We start from the raw sequence: 20408 nt of genomic DNA on the forward strand, positions 1-20408 counted from the left end.
ATTAAGGCATGATAATTTGAGATATAAATGGCCTGTACAGCAGCTACTTTCTTTGGTAGAATCTGCACCTATATAAGAAAAAAGAAAAGTGTAACAAGAAAAAGCATGAATTAGTGGATATGGGAAGCATACCAGAACAATCACATTACTGCACTACCTGTTACCCATTGACTACAACTCAGCACTGTAACCTAGTTGCTGTTAGTACCTCACTGGTTTCAAATGGTTGATTTGAATTTAGAAATATACCCAGGGCAATTTGACAATGAGCAAGTTGCAACTTCCACAATTTTCAGTTTGGCCCGCTCAATTTCCAGTTTGTTCCACTCAATTTCCAAATTGGCCCGCTGAAATTCATTCAATGTCCCGCTCAATTTCATGTTTGGCCCACTCAATTTCTAGTTTATCCCGCTCAATTTTCAGTTTGGCCTGCTTAATTTCCAGTTTGGCCTGCTAAATTTTCAATTTGGCTTGCTGAAATTCTAGTTTGTCCCGCTCATTTCGATGTTTGTCCGCTCAATTTCTAGTTTGGCCCGCTCAATTTCCAATTTAGCCTGTTGAAATTCTAGTTTGTCCCACTCATTTCCATGTTTGCCCGCTTAATTTCCAATTTGGCCCGCTCAATTTCCAGTTTGTTCCGCTCAATTTTGGCTCGCTCAATTCTAGTTTGGCCTGCTCAATTTTTAGTTTGGCCCACTCAATTTCCAATTTGGCCCACTCAGTTTCCTGTTTGTTCCGCTCAATTTTCAGTTTGGCCTGCTCAATTTCCAGTTTGTCCCGCTCATTTCCATGTTTGCCTGCTCAATTTTCAGTCATTTTCCAGTTTGTCCCGCTCATTTTCCAGTTTGGCCCGCTCATTTTCCAGTTTGTCCCGCTCAATTTCCAATTTGGCCCGCTAAATTTTCAGTTTGTCCCGCTCAAATGAATATTCCAAGGACTACTAGTTGAGCACTAAAATAAATACCCAACTAAAAGGAGTAATATGCATATGAAAGAATCTATTTCTTATAAGGGAAAATAAACAATGCCTACATAAAGAAAACATAGCAACTTAAAGTTTCCCGATCAGTTATAGTAACAGACCCACTGGCTTGTCTTCCAATAAGACCTATCTCAACTACTATCTGCAATAATGAATAGGCTTCACGTTTACATGCTTGGAATGCGCATCTGATAGTGATATGGACCAGCAGTAACGATTGAGGAATTCTAGGAATTATATACTTTCATGATTTTTCAGCAACAAAAACATAAGATAAGCTTACCGGAAATAGATAAAGGTTTCCAGAAAGTCAATCAAGTTTCATGGCAATTGCCATAAGATATCCAGCTATAAACTCTTTTGATTAGTGCTTTTTGCAATTTTCAGATATCTTGAGGAAATAAAACCAACTTTTCATAGGAATTCATGATGAAGAGATTGAGGACCCCACTTTTCAGATATCATGAGGAAATAAAACCAACTTTACTTAGGTGTATTTTATGTAAATTGCATATCTTGCTTGATAAACACAGTAGGGTTGGACATCTAACCCCACTAGTCTTTCCTTTCTTTCAAACCTTTTCTACTTACATAGAAAATAGGAGCTTTTAATGAACATCCAATCCTGCTCAATTCCCATTTCGGCCCGCTCCATTTCCAGTTTGTTCCGCTCAATTTGCAGTTTGGCCAGCTCAATTTGCAGTTTGGCCCGCTCAATTTCCAGTTTGGCCCGCTCATTTTTCAGTTTGGCCCACTCAATTCTCATTTTGGCCCACTTGTAGAATTGCCACAAGGTACAGGTTGTTTACCTCAATATCGAGACTGAATCCAGCACATACAAGACACTAAACAAAAGATGCTTACACCCAACTCCATAGCCCAACTGACAGATTGAGTGGAGATACCTCGTTTCAATAATTGAGGTCTTGGTATCGATCCCTAGTGGGGGTGGCTAACATGGAGGGTGTGTACTGACATGGGTGTTTACTAGCAAGCTAACTCACATTTCCATGCATTGCACGGTCAATTCGCTTCACTTCATGGTCATTTCCATGCATTTCACGGTCAATTCACTTCACTTCATGGTCATTTCCATGCATTTCACGGTCATTCCAGTGATTCCGTGTTGATTCATGGTCATTTCCACGCATTTCACGGTCAATTTGCTTCACTTCAGCCCTAAAATTATATATGATATGTCAAGTAACTAATTTTGGTTTAGAAGGTATTCTTGCTATATGAATAAAGAAAGAAATGAGAAATAAAAAAACAGAAAATTTTTTTTATGCTTATATATATATATATATATATATATATATATATATATATATATATATATATATATATATATATATATATATATATATATATATACATATTTATATAAAATATGTGTTAGAGAAAAATGTAGGTAGAATAAAATTTTACATGTCAAAATAGAAAGATAAAATCGCACAGGGATACGACTATAGCTACGGTTATAATCCGTAGCCATAGATAACAGTAATTCGGCGATCAATCGCGAATCCCGCGATTCCACCCCAACTTGCTGTCCCATTCGGGGATCAATCGTAGATCCCACGATTCCACCGCCGATCTATGGCTACAGATTATAACCGTAGCTATAACTGTATTCCTATGTTTTTTTTTTTTAACATGGAATCAATCCTCTTTGCCTTAACCTTTCCCTCACTACTTTCACCCTCTTTATGTGGATTTTTTTTATTAGTCGTTATTGCATTTGTTTTTGAAAATGGCATTAAATCACGCCAATATTTAGTTCTTTTAGATTGAATGGCAAAATCATTTTAGCAGTTGAAGTTCTGTGATATTTGGTGGAGGTATCCAGAAATGGCCTCTTATGATATTTATGTCACTCAACATTAATTTGTTATAGGCTATGACAGGAATTACTGGAAAAGAAGATTGAAGAAATGCAATTGGAAGAGATGCAACTTCAATTCAAAGAAACTGAAAAGATGCTAGTGAAGGAACAAGAGAAAGTGTGTTGTTGGATAAACTGACCTTTGAAAATGAACAACTGAAGGTGAGATTGCAATCTCAAGGAGTTTTGTGATGAATAACATTACATTTCAAATTGGTTTGATGACCTTAATACATGATTAATAACCTTCTCCAATGTGTGTAAGTAATACTTCTCCCTCGGATCCATGCACTGCCTGAATCCTGAATTCAGGTTTTGATGACCCCAATACATGATATTTCCCATACTCAAAACTTCGTAGCATTTCCTTATTAGCACAAGTAATTTATTCTCTACCATGTGTAATTTATTCTCTACTTTTGTGCACAAGTAATTTATTAGCACAAGTAATTTAGCCTTCATCTGGGTCTTTATGACGTAATAAACAGATTGGATTTCAGATAAACAGTATAGTCGGCCTCAGGAGGATTTAAATGATGGATATCCAATCACTATTATTTTCCTGTATTGTGGTACATCTAAGATTTATATCCCTCTTATTTTTAGGATAAAGCCCTGAAATGACAATAGGGAAGGATGAAGATTTCCTACTAGGCAGTTTCAGCAACATAGCCATTGGAATGTTGTCTATCTAATGAAGGACTTGGTCCCATGGCTGGCTAGTGGTAGACTCAGGACATGATTTAAGGTCCAATTTGAGGCCCACATATCCAATCAAATTTCATTGATTGGACTTGGTCCCATATATCCAGAACTGGTAGCCTTATTGTTGGGTTTATGCAAAAAACCATACAGTATGGGAGGGTTTCATACAGTCGTACACATATCCAAGCCCATGCGGTTGTACATAGAAGAAGTGGCTGAGTGGGTTTTTGGAGTCATTAAGTTGGGACCTCTTATTAAATTTTCTTCCCTTCATGATGGATGGATTAAGTCGAGTTCGACTCGAGTCGAGGTGGGCCAAGCTCGGCTTGACTCGTCCATGCTGAGTCAAGTCGAGTTCGAGTCGAGTCGAGTTGTAATACACCATAGTCAAACTCGGCTTGAACTCAACTTTACTCGCCTCGAGTTGGCCTTTCAATCCGAGTAGTCTTAGGTTTGATGTAAATTTTGTAGGAGCTGTATATTGTTGTGAATGATGTCTTTACTTCACGGTCATTACCATGCATTTCACGGTCAATTCCGGCGATTTCGTTTCATTTCACAGTAATTTCCATGCATTGTTCAGGTCTGTTCATGGCTCTGGAGGTGGATGGCCCGCTCATTTTCCAGTTTGTCCCGCTCAATTTCCTGTTTGGCCCACTCAATTTCCAGTTTGTCCTACTCAAATTCTAGTTAGGCCCGCTCAATTTCCAGTTAGGTCCGCTCAATTTCCAGTTTGGCCCGCTCAATTTTCAGTTTGGCCCGCTGAAATTCTAGTTTGGCCCGTTCAATTTTCAGTTTGTCCCGCTCATTTCCATGTTTGCCCGCTCAATTTCCAGTTTGTCCGGCTCAATTTCCAGTTTGTCCCGCTCATTTTTCAGTTTGTCTCGCTCAATTTCCAGTTAGGCCAGTTTAGCCCACTTAATTTTCAGTTTGGCCTAATCAATTTCTAGTTTGGCCTGCTCAATTTTCAGTTTGGCCCGCTCATTTCCTAGTTTGGTCCACTCAATTTCTAGTTTGTCCCGCTCAATTTCCAGTTTGGCCGGCTCATTTTCCAGTTTGGCCCGCTCAATTCCAATTTGTCCCACTAAATTTCCAGTTTGGGCCGCTCAATTTTCAGCTTGTCCTGCTCGATTTCCAGTTTGTCTCGCTCAATTTTCAGTTTATCCCGCTCAATTTCCAGTTTGGCCTGCTCAATTTCCTGTTTGGCCCGCTCATTTTCCAGTTTGTCCCGCTCATTTTCATGTTTGCCCGCTCAATTTTCAGTTTGGCCCGCTCAATTTCCAGTTTGACCCGCTCAATTTCCAATTTGTCCCGCCCAACTTTCAGCCATAAAATCCTATATGATACGCCAAATAACTAATTTTAGTTTAGAAAATATTCTTGTTATATGGTTAAAGAAAGAAATGGAGAAAAAAGAGATAAAATTTTGTTTATATGCTTATATATACATATTGATTATAACTATGTGCAAGTGGAATAAAATTCTCCATGTCAAAAAAATGGATACAGATATTGCTACGGTTTTAATCCGTAGCTATAGATAATCCGAAGATCGGCGATCAATCGCGGATCTTGCGATTCCACCGCAAGTCGCTGTGACGATCGGAGATCAATCGTGGATTCGGCGATTCCACCCCAACTCGCTGTGAGGTTCGCCGATCTATGGCTATGGTTTATAACCGTAGCAATAACCGTACCGTAAATTTATTTTTTTTCATTTCTTTTAGATGGAGAATTTTATTCTACCTACATTTTCTCTTAACACATATTTATAAAAAGTAAATCCCACATGTGACTAGCAGGCAATTTCCTACATTTAAAAACATTATAATCATTCATTTATTTAATTACCACCTGCATAATTATATATACATTCAATGACAATCATTCATTCAATAATGAATCAATTACAATCCTTCATTCAATCAATTACAATTACAATTACAATACTGATGAAAATACAAATCTTGGTGAGTCTGTGTGCACTCGCATATGGTCAGGTGCATCCTTCATCCACCCTAGATTGAAAATGGATGCAAGTATCAGTAGTCCACTTACACATCCGACAACTATACCGATAACTTCTCTTGTGTGTCTTCTGTAATTTTTCAAGGGCAAACCACCGCTAGAAGACTCTACAACATAAAAACAAAGAATCAGTCAATTGAAAAAGGATGAAAACTAAATGCAAGGAAAACATAGAATTCCTCATAGTAAACTGAATTAATGCTCCAAACAACGTTCCCACAAACAAATTTTTTGAAAGGACATTCATCTAAACATGCTATGAAATAAATTTTCAGACTAAAAATTTGTTTTCGCTTGGCCTGGACCTGACTCATTTACAGTCCTACATGTGACCAGCAGACAACAAATGAATGTGCGTATTTGAATACAAAGACCTTTTGGTAATGAATTTGCCTTTAAAAAAAAACATTCAATTTGTCTGGAGGCTGAATTACTCTCATCAAACCAGTGTTTTCTAATTGCCATGTTTACTTAATGTCATTATTACATTGTTGGGTGCCATGAAGAGACAGGAAGCCTCCAAAGATATTTTCAGGCCACAACAGCAAAAAAAAGGGTAGGATCTTCCAGAGTATGAGATTTCAGCAAAGATGATATGACCTCAGCAAGCAAGAAATGTGCCACTTGTGTAGAGAAATAGAATAATCATTCAATCACCTATATCTTGTTTGTAGAATGCCTAGGGATATGGAACTTCTTCAAACGCTTTTTAATTTGTTGGGTTCTCCAAAAAAGTGGCCTTGGTCGTCGGTGGGAGGATGAAATTGTTGTTTAATCAAGTAGGGAGAATTTTGAGGATGCTTTCATTTGACATAATCTGGTGGATCTAGAAGGAAAGGAATAAGAAATTCTTTAAAAACAGAGTATCATTAGAAGTGAGTGAGAGACATGATCAAAATTTTTTTATCAGTTGGTTGAATTTAGTGAAAATGGGTTTTGTGTCACTTTGGCATCTGTATGGAAAGAGCTTGAATAGCGACAACACGGACAAAAAAAATTTAGTTGGTGTTATGAGAAGTGACTAGGGAGAAACAATATGGTGTTTCAGACCGGTGAGACTCCAACAAGGCAGGTGAGTCTCATTTATTTTCTAGGCTAGTTATAGTGGAAAAAGATGTAGAAAATGCAGATCAAATTTCGTTGTTAGCAAAACTAAAAAAGTTGGTATAAGGTATGTGCTGATATTTTTATCATGTTTCGAGGGAAGCTAGTGTGGTCACTGACACACCAACAAAGGAATGCATGTTACCTTTACCTTGATATTGCATTTCGAGTCCCTTAGTTTTCATTAACAGAAGCTGTGTCAATTACAGGGGGAAAAAACAACAAAAGAAAAAGAAATGGTTGGTTAAAAAAGAAAAAGAAAAAGGTAGTTCTTGGGCTCGTTCATGTACATCTCAAACATTGTTCTCGCACACAAATGTCAATATTGGGCTGTGTCATTGGCTGTAAAGTATCTGTTAGGCATCAACATTGGAATAACACATTAGTCCTCCAATGGATATTATATACTTTTTCCACTAGCACTAAAATTCGTGGATTGATATATATTTCATGTGGACTAGGAAGCGCTGAAGCAGTACCACTTGGTGGCTCCTCTTAGATTGGGTCTATTACCTGGTTTTCACTCTGTAGAATTTGAGATTACTAAAAATTCTGTTATATCTCCTGAATTCGTAAGATGTGCTATGGGATTTCACAGCATTTAGTTGTAGGTGAGCATGTTAGATGGGTTTCAAATATGAACAATTAGACGGTTGTGTACCGAATGCAAGAAACAAAACTTTGCAAGGATGGGCTTAAAACTCTACTGATATAAGGCTAAGATGAAGCATACTATCTAAAAAGATAAAAAGATATTATATACACACACACACACACACACACACACACACACACACACTTCAATAAAAGTGGAACTCGTTGTTACAACTTAAAACATACAAGATTCAATTTATTTACTTTTTGTAATCCAGTCACGCTCAAACTAGAAATTGAGCGGGCCAAACTGGAAATTGGGAAATTGAGTGGGACAAATTGAAAATTGAGCATCATTCAAAGCATTCCTCAAAAGATCCATAAAGTATTCTTTTGGGACACCTCCATAGTTTAGTAGTGAAATTAAAGTCTTATTTAGTTACGTTTTCCTTGGCTAGTTGCTAAAAAAGGAAGACAAGTAATTTGGATCAACTCTTCACATCACATTTGTAGATAACTCATAACCGTTACATACAAGCACTAAAAGCAAACAAGGGATTCTACTATTATTCACACAACTAATTCGAAGATGGAGAACCCCAACTTCTCACCCTAATAAAATTTCAAATACTCCCAACAAGGATAGAATTTATTCATAGAAGGATTGAAATTCTTCCTACAACATATGATGTATAATTCTAAGAAAATGGTGGAAATAACACTGGCAAATGAGCTGAGGAGTCTTATTAGGACATGGGAGATCGTCAATGTATATAAAATAATCCTCCACGGGTGATGCTACAACCAATTCACTACACAATTAACAAAGAAGTGGTCACGGATTTATCGATGAACCAATAGGGTTGGTTCATAATGGAGTATCCCAATATTATTCTGCTTTTTCATCCAAAAGGATTTGAATTAGAAAAGGTTGGATGTTTGGTCCCTAGCACCAAATTAAGAGACCATTCAGAAATGGTTTCTCAGCAATCAGGAGATATTCTTGGCATTCTAGAGGCATGTAGCCTCAAGAGGATAAGCTAGGATGTTCGTTTGAGGAACATTTTCATAAAAATTGAGTAATCTGGTAGATATACTCTGGGTTGTTGGAAACTTATATTAGGTGCATCCCCTATAACTGATGAAGAATCTTAGATATACCCTAGCCCTATAAATGTAGGATCCACCTTAGGTGGTCTAAATAGTTCACATTTTGGCTTCATTGTGCATAGAACATCCCCACAATGTTCTATGTCTTCTACTACAAGTTTTATGTGTTTATATCGAAGAGCCATTGTTTTATGTTATGTTTACAACTTTTCAGCTTTTCATTGTTTTATGTTCAATTGCCAGCAGTTACACCATCCAGGCATTGCAATGCCTGGTAATTGAAATATCCAATGCATCTAGATGCCCCCAATTCAAATGATCCTGAAGTAATCTCACATAGTTTTGTTTCTTAAAATTCTAAAGACTTACCTTTATAATTGGTAAAATTGGAGAAGCTATATTGGTAGGTATTTTGAAAGTGGCTTATTTCCCAAGGTATTCATTATGTCAAAGCACAATTCTAACGTACCTAAAAAAATGATATGACCAGTCTGATATTTGCCATGTTTCAGGACTTGCACATTTGTGTAAGGACAATGAATTTTCAATCTTTTAGAGTTTATTAACTACTCCCAAGAGCAGTTGAAGTTGGCAAAGCTAGCCATTCTCTTCTTGTTCAGGTCTGTTCATAACTCTGGAGGTGGATGGCCTACTCATTTTCCAGTTTGTCCCACTCAATTTCCAGTTTGGCCCACTCAATTTTCAGTTTGGCCCGCTCAATTTTCAGTTTGTCCCGCTCATTTCCATGTTTGCGCGCTCAATTTTCAGTTTGGCTCGCTGAAATTCTAGTTTTTCCTGCCCATTTCCATGTTTGCCCGCTCAATTTCCAGTTTGGCCCGTTGAAATTCTAATTTGTCCCACTCATTTCCATGTTTGTCCGCTCAATTTTCAGTTTGTCTTACTGAAATTCTAGTTTGTCCCGCTCATTTTCATGTTTGCCCGCTCAATTTCCTGTTTGTCCCGCTCAATTTCCAGTTTATCCTGCTCAATTTCTAGTTTGGCCCGCTTAATTTCCAGTTTGTCTCGCTCATTTTCCAGTTTGGCCCGCTCAATTTCTAGTTTGTCCCGCTCAATTTCCAATTTGGCCCGCTCAATTTTCAGTTTATCCCGCTCAAATTTCCAGTTTGGCCCGCTCAAATTCTAGTTTATCCCGCTCATTTTCTAGTTTGGCCCGCTCAATTTCCAGTTTATGCTTATCAATAGCCCTTGACCTTGAGTCAAAAATTGAAATACGAAAAGATTTCACATACACCAAAGTTGGTTTTTGCCTTATTTTAAAAACTTGTTTCTCCTTGTTTCAATTATTAGAGGAACAAAAAATGATCTCAAATGTTTGGGGTGTGAATGCCATTTGTGGGGTCGACCGGGTTTCCTCGCTCATTTCCTAGGTTGTCTCGTTTAATTTGTACGTTGTCTCGCTTAATTTCTAGCTTCCCTCGCTCACGGTCAATTCGCTTCACTTCACGGTCATTTCCATGCATTTCACGGTCAATCCTGGCGATTCCGTTTTGATTCACAGTCATTTCCATGCATTTCACGGTCAATTCCCTTCACTTCACGGTCATTTCCATGCATTTCACGGGCAATCCCGGTGATTCCGTTTCATTTCACGGTCATTTCCATGCATTTCACGGTCAATCCCGGCGATTCTGTTTCATTTCACGGTCATTTCCATGCATTTCACGGTCATTTCCTTTCACTTCACGGTCATTTCCATGCATTTCACGGTCAATCCCGGCGATTCCATTTCATTTCATGGTCATTTCCATGCATTTCACGGTCAATTCCCTTCACTTCACGGTCATTTCCATGCATTTCACGGGCAATCCCAGTGATTCCGTTTCATTTCACTGTCATTTCCATGCATTTCACGGTCAATCCTGGCGATTGCGTTTCATTTCACAGTCATTTCCATGCATTTCACGGTCAATCCTGGCAATTGCGTTTCATTTCACGGTCATTTCCATGCATTTCACGGTCATTTCCTTTCACTTCACGGTCATTTCCATGCATTTCACGGTCATTTCATGGTCATTTCCATATATTTCATGGTCATTTTCCTTCACTTCATGGTCATGTCCATGCATTTCCTGGCAATTCCCGAGACCTCAACCTAAGCCCAACTCAAGTTTTATCGAGTTGTTGTTTGTATGGCTCAACCCCAAGACCAAACCCGATACATCCTGACCAAGCCCAACCCAATGTCGGGTTGGTCACAGGTTGGTCAGGTTGAGCCCGCCCAACTTTCAACCCTAAAATTATATATGGTACGTCAAGTAACTAATTTTGATTTAGAAAATATTCTTTTTATATGAATAAAGAAAGAAATGAAAAAAAAGAGAAATTTTTTTTATATGCTTATATTTACATATTTATATAAATGTGTTAGAAAAAAATGTAGGTAGAATAAAATTCTCCATGTAAAAAAAAGAAAAAAAGGAAAATAAAAAAGAAAGTGCATAGGGATACGGTTATAGCTACGGTTATAATCCGTAGCCATAGATCGGGGGTGGAATCATGGATTCTGCGATTAATCGACGATAGGGATAGCGACTTGCGGTGGAATCACGATTAATCACCGATAGGGACAGCGACTTGTGGTGGAATCACGGGATCCATGATTGATCGCCAAGCAACTGTTATGGCTACGGATTATAACCGTAGCTATATCCGTATCCCTGTCCACACGCCATTACCATTCTGCTTGAACGTCTACCGCTGAAACCCTTTTAGGGGCCACACAAGTTTTGGATCATTATGAAATTTTTTTTTACTCTTCATCCAGATCTTTGTGACCTTATGAATAGATTGGATGGAAAATAAATGTTATGGTGGGCCCTACAAAAGTTTCAACGATGAAAATCAATTTTCCGCTGCTCTGTGTGGAGTGGCCCAGTTGATCTTTGGATATGATTTTATTTTTGTTGATAATGCTCCGAAATGATCTTGAAATATGGATGAACGTTGTGGATATAATAAATACATAGCTGTGGGCCATGTAACTTTAATCTCTTTTAAGCCGTTCGTACAACTCTCAGTTGGAGGAGCGTCAGCGCTCGTCTTCGCAGTGAAAAGGAGGGGTAGTTTCGTCTTCAAAGTCGCTGTCCGCACGTGCTAGTCTAAGTTGGTAACTTAAGTTTGTATTCCTTCCTAAAAACCGCTGGGTAAAAGGTTTTGTCTACAGTGGTCATTTTCTCCGATGTAAAACGGAACGGATTGGCTACTCCCCTTGACACCAGCCCCGTGGCTGATGGTCGGTGATCTGTGGGCCCCACCATGATGTATGTGTTTCATCCATTCCGTTCATGAATTTTTAAAGATGATTTTAGTTAGTGCTCCAAAAATGAGAGGGATATAAATCTCAGGTGGACCACACCACAGGAAAACAGTAGTGATTGGATATCCATCATTTAAATCCTACTAAGGCCCACTTTACTTTTTTTTTTACATCCAATCTGTTGATTAGGTCATAAAGACCCAGATGAAGGGGAAAAACAAAGATCAGCTTGATCTAATACTTTTATGGGCCCCAAAAAGTTTTTAATGGTTGACATTCATTCAACACTGTTTCCTATACTGTGGTCCAGTTGAGATTGGAATATAATCATTTTTTGTATAATACCATAAAATGATCTAGAAAAATAGATGGACGGCATTGATGAAACACATACATCATGATGGGGCCCACAGAGCACCCACCACAAGCCATTGGCTGGTGGCAGGGGGAGTAGCCAATCCGTTTCCCTGTAAAACACGTGCTAGGGGACACGGGTTAGGTACTTACAGGTTGAGCAGCGCGACTCCCTGTGAAGTGACGTCACCAAGTTCTGTGGGTCCCACCATGATGTATGTGTTGTATTGACACCGTCCATCCATTTGGAGAGATCAATTACAGGGCATGAGCCAAAGAACGAGGCAGATCTAAATTGTAGTGGACCCCACCACTGAAAATAGTGTAGAGAGTGACGCCCACCATTGAAACCTTCCTAAGGTCCACCTTGATGTTTATTTGAGATCCAACCTATTCATAAGTTAACACATACGTTAAAGAAGGGAAAACACAAATATCATCTTAACTTTTATGGCCCTTATAAGTTTTTAATGGTGGCGTCACTCTCTCCACTGTTTTCTATGGTGGGGTCCACTCGTGATTTGAATCTGACTCATTCTTTACCTCATGCCCTAAAATGGTCTCTTAAAATGAACGGACGGTGTGGATACAAAAAATACATACCCAACTGGTGACGCGACTTCAGTAGAGAGTCTCGCTACTCAACCAGTCAGTAGCTAATCCGCGTCCCATGCTAAGACTGAGGAAGCGGAAGAAACGGATTGGCTAATCCGCGTCCCATGCCACTTTCCCAGCCACCAGCCCGGTGGCTGGTGGTCGGTGCTCTGTGGCCCCACAATGATGTATGTGCTTCCTCCGTTCCCTTCATCCATTTTTACAGATCATTTTAGTGCTTGATCCAAGAAATGAGAGGGATAAAAATCTCATGTGGACCACACCACAGGAAAACAATAGTAATTGGATATGCACCATTAAAATCCTCCTAAGGCTCACTGTACTATTTATTTGAAATCCAATCTTTTAATTAGGTCATACAGACCCAGATGAAGCAAAATAACAAAGATCAGCTTGATCCAAAACTTTTATGGCCCCTAAAAAGTTTTTAATGGTCAATGTTCATTCAATACTGTTTCCTATAATGTGGTCCACTTTAGAATGGAATGTACCTCATTTTTGGTATCATACCATAAAATGATCTACAAAAATAGATGGACGGAATGGATGAAACGAATACATCATGGTGGGGCCCATAGTGCACCAGCCATTAGCCATTGGCTGGTGGAGGGGGAGTAGCCAATCCGTTCCCAAAAGCGGGTTGCCGTGGCACCTGGTACAGGGATATGCCTGTGTCACGATGTGGCCCACGTTTTGTGGGCCCACCATGATATATGCTTTTTATCCACCCCGTCCATTCATTTTTGCCAGCTTAAAAACACATGTTGAGCCTAAGTAAGCAAGTTCCCTTTATGGCTGTGTCACCCGCCACAGGGATATCTCGTAGCAAGACGTAGAGCTGGGCATCAGACCGAGTCGGATCAGATTGGGTCCAACTCGATTCGGTCTGAAATCTACATGGGCTGATCCAAATTCAATCTAATCTGGGACCTAGTCCGGAACATCTGACTCGAACCGTTCCGATGCGCATTTGGCTTGACCCGAACCGAGTCAGATTGGGTTGGGTCCGTGGGTCAAACTATGAGGTATGTGTTATATCCAAACCGTTCATCCATTTGGAGAGTTCGTCTTAAGGCTTGAGTCGAAAAATAAGATAGATTTAAAGATCAGTTGGACCACACTGCAAAAAACGGTGGGGGATTGAACTTTTACCATTGAAACCCTTTTGGAGATCACGGAAGTTTCGGATTAATATGAAATTTGTTTTTCCTCTTCATCCATGTATTTTTAACCTTATTAACAGATTAGATGGAAAATAAGCATTATGGTGGGCCCTACGAATTTTTTAACGGCGGAAATTGTTATCCTCGCTGTTATTTTTGATGTGGTCCATTTGAGCTTTAGATACAATTCATTTTTTTTTTCAAATGCTCTAAAATGATCACGAAAAATGGATAAACAGTATGGATATAATAAATACATCATTGTGGGGCTCATGTAACTTTGATTTCATTTGAGCCGTTCGTACAAATCGGAGCTTGAGGTGCATCTACGCTCGTCTTCTCACGACATGTATCTACACCAGCTGTACAGCCAGTGTGTTTCACTTTCACACGAAATTGCATATTCAAGTTACTCAGTACGCTCTTATCTACTGAGTAAACTCTGTTGGGCCCACCGTAAATGCATGTGGTTTATCCACGCCGTCCATTCGTTTTTCCATATCATTTTAGGGGTTGAACCCAAAATTGATGCATATCCAAAGCTCAAGTGGACCTTACCACATGAAAAAGTAGAAATATTGATTTCCATCATATATCGAATCGGTCTGAATTGACCACTAATCCGAACTCGATCTAATGTACGGTCGGATTTAAGTGGGCATACTCGATCCCGGCCTTCAGTTCGGATCGGATCGGGTTGGAACTGTCGGATCGAATCAGATTTTGGCTAGCTCTAGCAAGACGTGACCCAATGTAGGGCCCACAGACATGTATATGCATTTTATCCACGCCGTCTATTTATGTTTTTCAGATGATTTTAGTGAATGAGCCAAAAAGTAATGTAGATCGAAAGCATGAGTGAACCACGCCACAGAAAACAGTGGGGATTGAACGCGAACTGTTGAATATTTTTTAGGACCAACGGTATTTTCCATCCTAGCTTTTACAAGGTCACATGGACCTACACGAAGGGAAAGCACAAATACTTCTGTGGCACCCAAGAAGTTTTCAACGGTGAGCGTTCAATCCCCATTGTTTTCTATAGTGTGGTCCACTTGATCTTCGGATCTGTATAATTTTTAGGCTATTGTCCTAAAATGAGCTGGATAAACAAATGGGTGGCATGGATAAAACACATACAGTACAGTGGGCCCCACGAGCTCGGGCCATAGGGATATACACGTGGCACCCGCCACAGGCAATCCGCTTCCTGAGCGTGACCACAGTTTTTTATCTCATAGTTTCATCAGAGCCGTTATCAATTCAGGTTTCTATCTCCATCTCAATGTCAACCCTCTTACCATCTCTAGAAGTTGAAAATGCTAACGTGAGCCAGTGTGTATATATTTTATTAACCTGCGCCGACGAAGTGTAGCTTTTCAACCAGCGTCCCAACTTCTAAATATAAAACGGAGTGGACCACTCGAGCCTGGAGAGTTATAATCTCCCGGTTGCGTTGCGACACCTGGAGAGTCTCATCGATCAATCCAGACGGTCCATCAGGTCTGGAGCATGAATTTTCATGGGCTAATATTTAAAATATATGGTGCAGATGTTGCGGTCTATCTTACATCAATCTGTTTCCCAAGCCATGGATGGGATGGTTCGGATTGCCTCATTAAACGATCTTAGCTTTTCACCATGCCACCCATCAGATGGTTAGAATTTTCTGATCGTTGTGATTTCCATACATGTGATCATCACGGTGGGCCCCACACGAACTAATGGTAATTACAATACGTCCGTACGTTTGAACACACGTGATCGAGTGGATGCTTTCCCATTCATCTAGTTGCATATGTATCTGTTACCATCCACATCACCTATCTGACCATCTCATTTCGTCTAGTTAGCTCTTAATACGCTGCCTTGAGAAAATCATACCGATCAGATAATCTGAACCGTTAAGTCATTTGAACAAGATGGGTCCATTCACGAATGCCTAGGATCATCCAATTTCTGTGATTTTCCATAATAACAGAGAATAAGGATGAACCAGACCCAACAGATGGTTCAGATAGGTGGTATGGATGCTGACGAGTCCAAATGCAACTAGGTGTATGGGAACGTTTCCATGCACTAGCATGGAAACATCCCACTGATCTGACAAAATATTAACCATTTGATCAGTGGCCTTTTAAACATGGATGGTCAAGATCATTTACACAAGATAGGTCCAATCAGCAACTTCATCCATCATGGATTGCTTATATTTCTAAAGAATCACTGGGAAAGGCAACCGTAACCATCCCATCCATGGCTTAGAAAAAGGACGGCTACATAAAATAAGGCCAAATTGATCACCCGATCAGTGCGATTTTTTGCAGGTAGCCGTTGAAATATATTCTGAACTTAATGAACCGTTCAGATCTATCAATTGGACTGTCCAAATGAACCGACGCAACCAGGAGCATTATAATATAGTGCTCTGAGAGGACTAGAACATTTTTCATTTCTCAATTTTAAAAAGGAGACCATACTCGAAATGACTCCATGGCGCATGTTATCAATAGACCACATGTGGTGCACGTTAGAGGAGTCCGTTAGTCGACTCAGTCTTCCATGTTATACTTGCTGGTTTTGCCCCTTTAAGCAAAGCTGGGGGTAGTCTAAAGACTCTGAAAGCTATAGAATAATACCCACAATTTTAAAATCCACAATCACTGAACAGTATGAAAGGGTGCTTGTTAGCCCATTGAATGAAATATTGCTAACTTACGCCAAATGAGCCATTGAAGTCTGTGGTGCACGTAAGGATGTGGCTTTTATATAAAAAGGGGTGCAGGATAAGAGAATCTACATCACTTGGCTATGGGTATCTGCATATCCTCAGCATCTTTGGAGAATCAAGAGATTGTTATTGAGGGTTATGAGAATGTGGTGTTTGTAGATAAGAGGTTGTGTTCTAATGGGATTCCAAAGCTTGCATCTATCCATTCACAGCAAGGGAAGAAAGGGCCTAACCAGGATTCTGCCATCATATGCCAGGTATGTTTGCAGGTTCTGTCTAAAGTGCACCAGGGTGTGCCCATTTGCTTATCTCGTGCCTAAAGAGGCTATGCTGTCAATGGTTTCATGCATCATTAGAGATGGAAATATACAATTTTCACCAGCGATACGCTGTTTGGCATCAAGGAAATTAGAATATGATTTGGTAAATTCATGAACTTGTTAAATTTATATATTTGTTTTGGATTTGGATTTAACAGATCTTGAAATTCACTATTTGGAAATCAAACTACAACTATATGAACTTGAGAGCATTTATAGGAAGAGAATAACTTCTATTGTTTCTAAGAAATTCTCTCGTTCCATAGATTTGCATTTGTCTCCCATATATGAATTTATGAGAATTGGGATTTAGGAAATTTGAGAATTTGGCAAATTTTCAAGAAAATACAAACATGGTTGATTGAATATCGGTGGATTTCACGAATCCCTCATGGCAAACAGCTCTATATATGCACTAGACTTGCACAGGGTTTGGGTGAATGGCAAGTGTGGTGAGTGTGCTCCCTACGTATGCGAGTTCAATTTCTCTTATTGGATTTATCCGATGCACATGGTTTGTGTGTGATTGCATGTATCCATATGAAATATTCTCGCTACAAAATGAGAAGGGAACACCCTAACCTTTTATATATATATATATATATATATATATATATATATATATATATATATATATATATATATATATATATATATATATATAAAAGCTGTATACACTAGAGCTCAGTATATGTAACCATTGATTTGTTTCCTTCGCATCTCAAAATCAATGGACCTTTTTATTATGGCTGTCCATATTTTTGGTCCATTGTCCAGAAAGCAGCCTATTGATTAAATGACCAGAGACATTCTACGGTGGGAATTTTAGGCTCTGGTCCATCTGAGTGGTAGCCCCTTGAAACGGTTTTTGCACTGAGTTTCAGTGTCTGGTTTATTTAGCACAATTGAAATCTCTGTTTTTCTCTCATTTAAGATATCAAAATCTATCACTCAATATTAAGATATTAAGATCCATGTTTTGTTCACATACTTAAGCAGAAGTTTATTTATTTATTTATATTTTCCAGACCATCCATCTGATGCACCCGCAGGCAAAAGTTTTCACAAGTTGGATGATCCTAACCACCCAACCGACAATCCAAATGGACGGCTATAAACAAATTGTTTTAACGGTCCACTCTAAGTCCACTGGTTGGATGGTTAAGGTTGTCTGGTTCGTATGATTTCTCAAACAAGGCCTGTCTACATTAGGAACCACCTGATAGACTATCCTGATTATCTACAAGGTGGGCCAGTAACTAATCCAACTTGGGTTAATTTGTTATTGAAGGGATATGGCATGGAAGGGGGAGTTTTTTGTGGAGTGTTCGATGGGCATGGAAGAAATGGTCACATAGTAAGCAGATTAGTGAGAGATCGGCTGCCGTGGTTGGTATTAAACCAACGGAATGCGATTGCTTCGCTTAATCACATCACTAATGATGATTATGGAGATGTTAATGAAAGCTTAGATGGTGATTTAGTTTCAAGTAAGATATTTGATGGATGGAAAGAGGCATGTCATAGTGCTTTCAAGGCCATGGACAAGGAACTCAAGCTTCATGAGAAATTGGACAGTACTTGTAGTGGGACCACTGCAGTGGCCATCATCAAACAGGTACCAGTAATAAACCAAATATGCAATCATCTCCACCTTCCATCGGTGCTGATGCCAGATGACCCCAACCGTCTGATTGATGGGCCTCCTCTTGAGTGGGTCATACCCGAAATGTCGAATGATCCATAAGTGGGACGTTGATTGGACCGGTAGGACTTACATTCTGGGAGACTTTTAGGGTATGGCCCATTGATTGGACGGTACAGATCACTGCGTGAAAGGTGGGAGTTTCGGGGTCTGTATTTTCTTGGGTGTTGTTTGGATGGTTTGAATTGTGATATTTTCAATTTGTATTTTTCCTTGATTAATTAACAGGATGAAGATCTTATTATTGCTAATCTTGGTGACTCAAGGGCAATTTTGGGGACCATGTCTGATGAAAGTGCCTTAATAGCCGTTCCACTAACTACGGATTTAAAGCCCAGCCTACCTGGTAAGTTTTTCTGTATGCCCTCTTTCAGCATCCATTAACTCTCTTAATCCCACACACGTGTGCATAAGGCAGCTGCACCCACAAGTCGCACACGCGTTGGCATGGGACAATAGTGTGAGCTCCAGGACGTTCATCAGGTGGATCCTGCCATGTAGATGCCTGGGCCCAAAGATCAGGCCACCATTTATTGAGCAAATGGATGGATGTTTCTAACCCGTGCATTTGTGATGAGTGGACCCACCTGATTTTTGAGCTAGGGCATCTAAATGTTGGTAATCAACTAACGGTCACATGCATTGCGTGTGTTCAGACATGTAGCTAGGGCTGTCAATGGCTGGAACGCCAGTCAGGCCAAGCAAAATCAAAATTTTGAATAGACCCAGCCAGACAAGTTTCAAAATCTGGGCCGGAGCAGCCCTACATGTAACGATGCATGCATATTTAGCAGACATCATGCACGTCTGTGTGGTTATTTCCATACTCATGCCATTGAATCCATCAACATGCAGAAGAAGCAGAGCGTATAACAAAAGCCAATGGTCGGATATTTGCGTTGAGAGAGGAGCCCAGCGTACAGCGTGTATGGTTGCCGGACGATGACTTCCCTGGCCTTGCAATGGCTCGTGCCTTTGGAGACTTCAGGCTAAAAAACTACGGGATAATCGCCACCCCTCAGATCACCCATCATCGCATTAGCAGCAATGATCAGTTTCTTGTTCTAGCAACTGACGGGGTAAGGCCAATTCTTCTCGCTTTGTTTATATTGGTTATTTCAACTGCATTTGGATTTTTCAAAACAGAAAGAAAGGATGCAGGTATCATCTTAATCTTTTCTTGTCGAATGCTGGCCATCGGATGTAGGTATGGGACGTGCTTAGCAACATACAAGTTGCATCAATTGTGTGGTCAGCGAAGAGCGAAGAAGCAGCAGCAAGAATGGTGGTCGATGCAGCAGTTCTTGCGTGGCAACACAAGTTTCCATCTTCAAGGGTGGATGACTGCTCTGCTGTTTGCCTCTTTCTGCAGGAGAGAAGGCAACAACAATAGCTGATGCTGAATAACACATGAAAAGAAAGAAGATAGTCTTTGTATTTGTCTGCATCCCTGAAAAGAGTCTTTCTTTAAAGAAGAATTCCATGTTTATATGAACTATAAGCCTCCTAGCCTGTATTGCACTGAAGGAGCATCGGAAAAGATCTGGTCCATACAGCATTCACCGCATGGGCTCATTACCATCATCTTATAGAGGTTCTTAGCCTAATCAGATCATGGATTTTTACTCACCGACTTGAAACAGTGTGTTCGGTCCAAAGTCAAGTCAAGCTGGGTTACTCTCTATTCTCAATCCCAGCTCGCCAAGAACAGAAACAGTTAAATCGACAGTTATTATGATTAGGTAGTTCTTGAAATAAGGGAATAGCTACCATTAGCATTAGATTGAGATCCAAACTTAAAAGAGGTATTAATGATGCTAAATCCAAAGAAACAT

At 39.7% G+C, this 20408-nt stretch overlaps 1 protein-coding gene across 1 annotated transcript; it reads left to right on the forward strand.

Annotated features, from left to right (window-relative positions):
• Positions 1 to 16580: 16580 nt before the first annotated feature.
• LOC131217433 (probable protein phosphatase 2C 12) lies at positions 16581 to 20157 on the forward strand. Its single transcript, XM_058212357.1, has 5 exons — positions 16581 to 16805; positions 18160 to 18486; positions 18802 to 18919; positions 19429 to 19652; positions 19781 to 20157. The coding sequence occupies exons 1-5, from the start codon at positions 16629 to 16631 to the stop codon at positions 19964 to 19966; spliced, it is 1032 nt and encodes a 343-aa protein (XP_058068340.1). The 5' UTR covers positions 16581 to 16628; the 3' UTR covers positions 19967 to 20157.
• The last annotated feature ends 251 nt before the right edge of the window (positions 20158 to 20408 follow it).

The sequence above is a fragment of the Magnolia sinica genome, chromosome 1 (genome assembly GCF_029962835.1).
Source record: "Magnolia sinica isolate HGM2019 chromosome 1, MsV1, whole genome shotgun sequence".
Lineage (NCBI taxonomy): Eukaryota > Viridiplantae > Streptophyta > Magnoliopsida > Magnoliales > Magnoliaceae > Magnolia > Magnolia sinica.

What these genes read in the sequence shown, in the direction of transcription:
- LOC131217433 (XM_058212357.1), top strand. Translation starts at nt 16,629, where the DNA reads ATGGGTATCTGCATATCCTCAGCATCTTTGGAGAATCAAGAGATTGTT. An exon ending in CAGTGGCCATCATCAAACAG is followed by an intron (nt 18,487 to 18,801) that starts GTACCAGTAATA and finishes ATTAATTAACAG; the next exon opens with GATGAAGATCTTATTATTGC. An exon ending in TTGTTCTAGCAACTGACGGG is followed by an intron (nt 19,653 to 19,780) that starts GTAAGGCCAATT and finishes CATCGGATGTAG; the next exon opens with GTATGGGACGTGCTTAGCAA.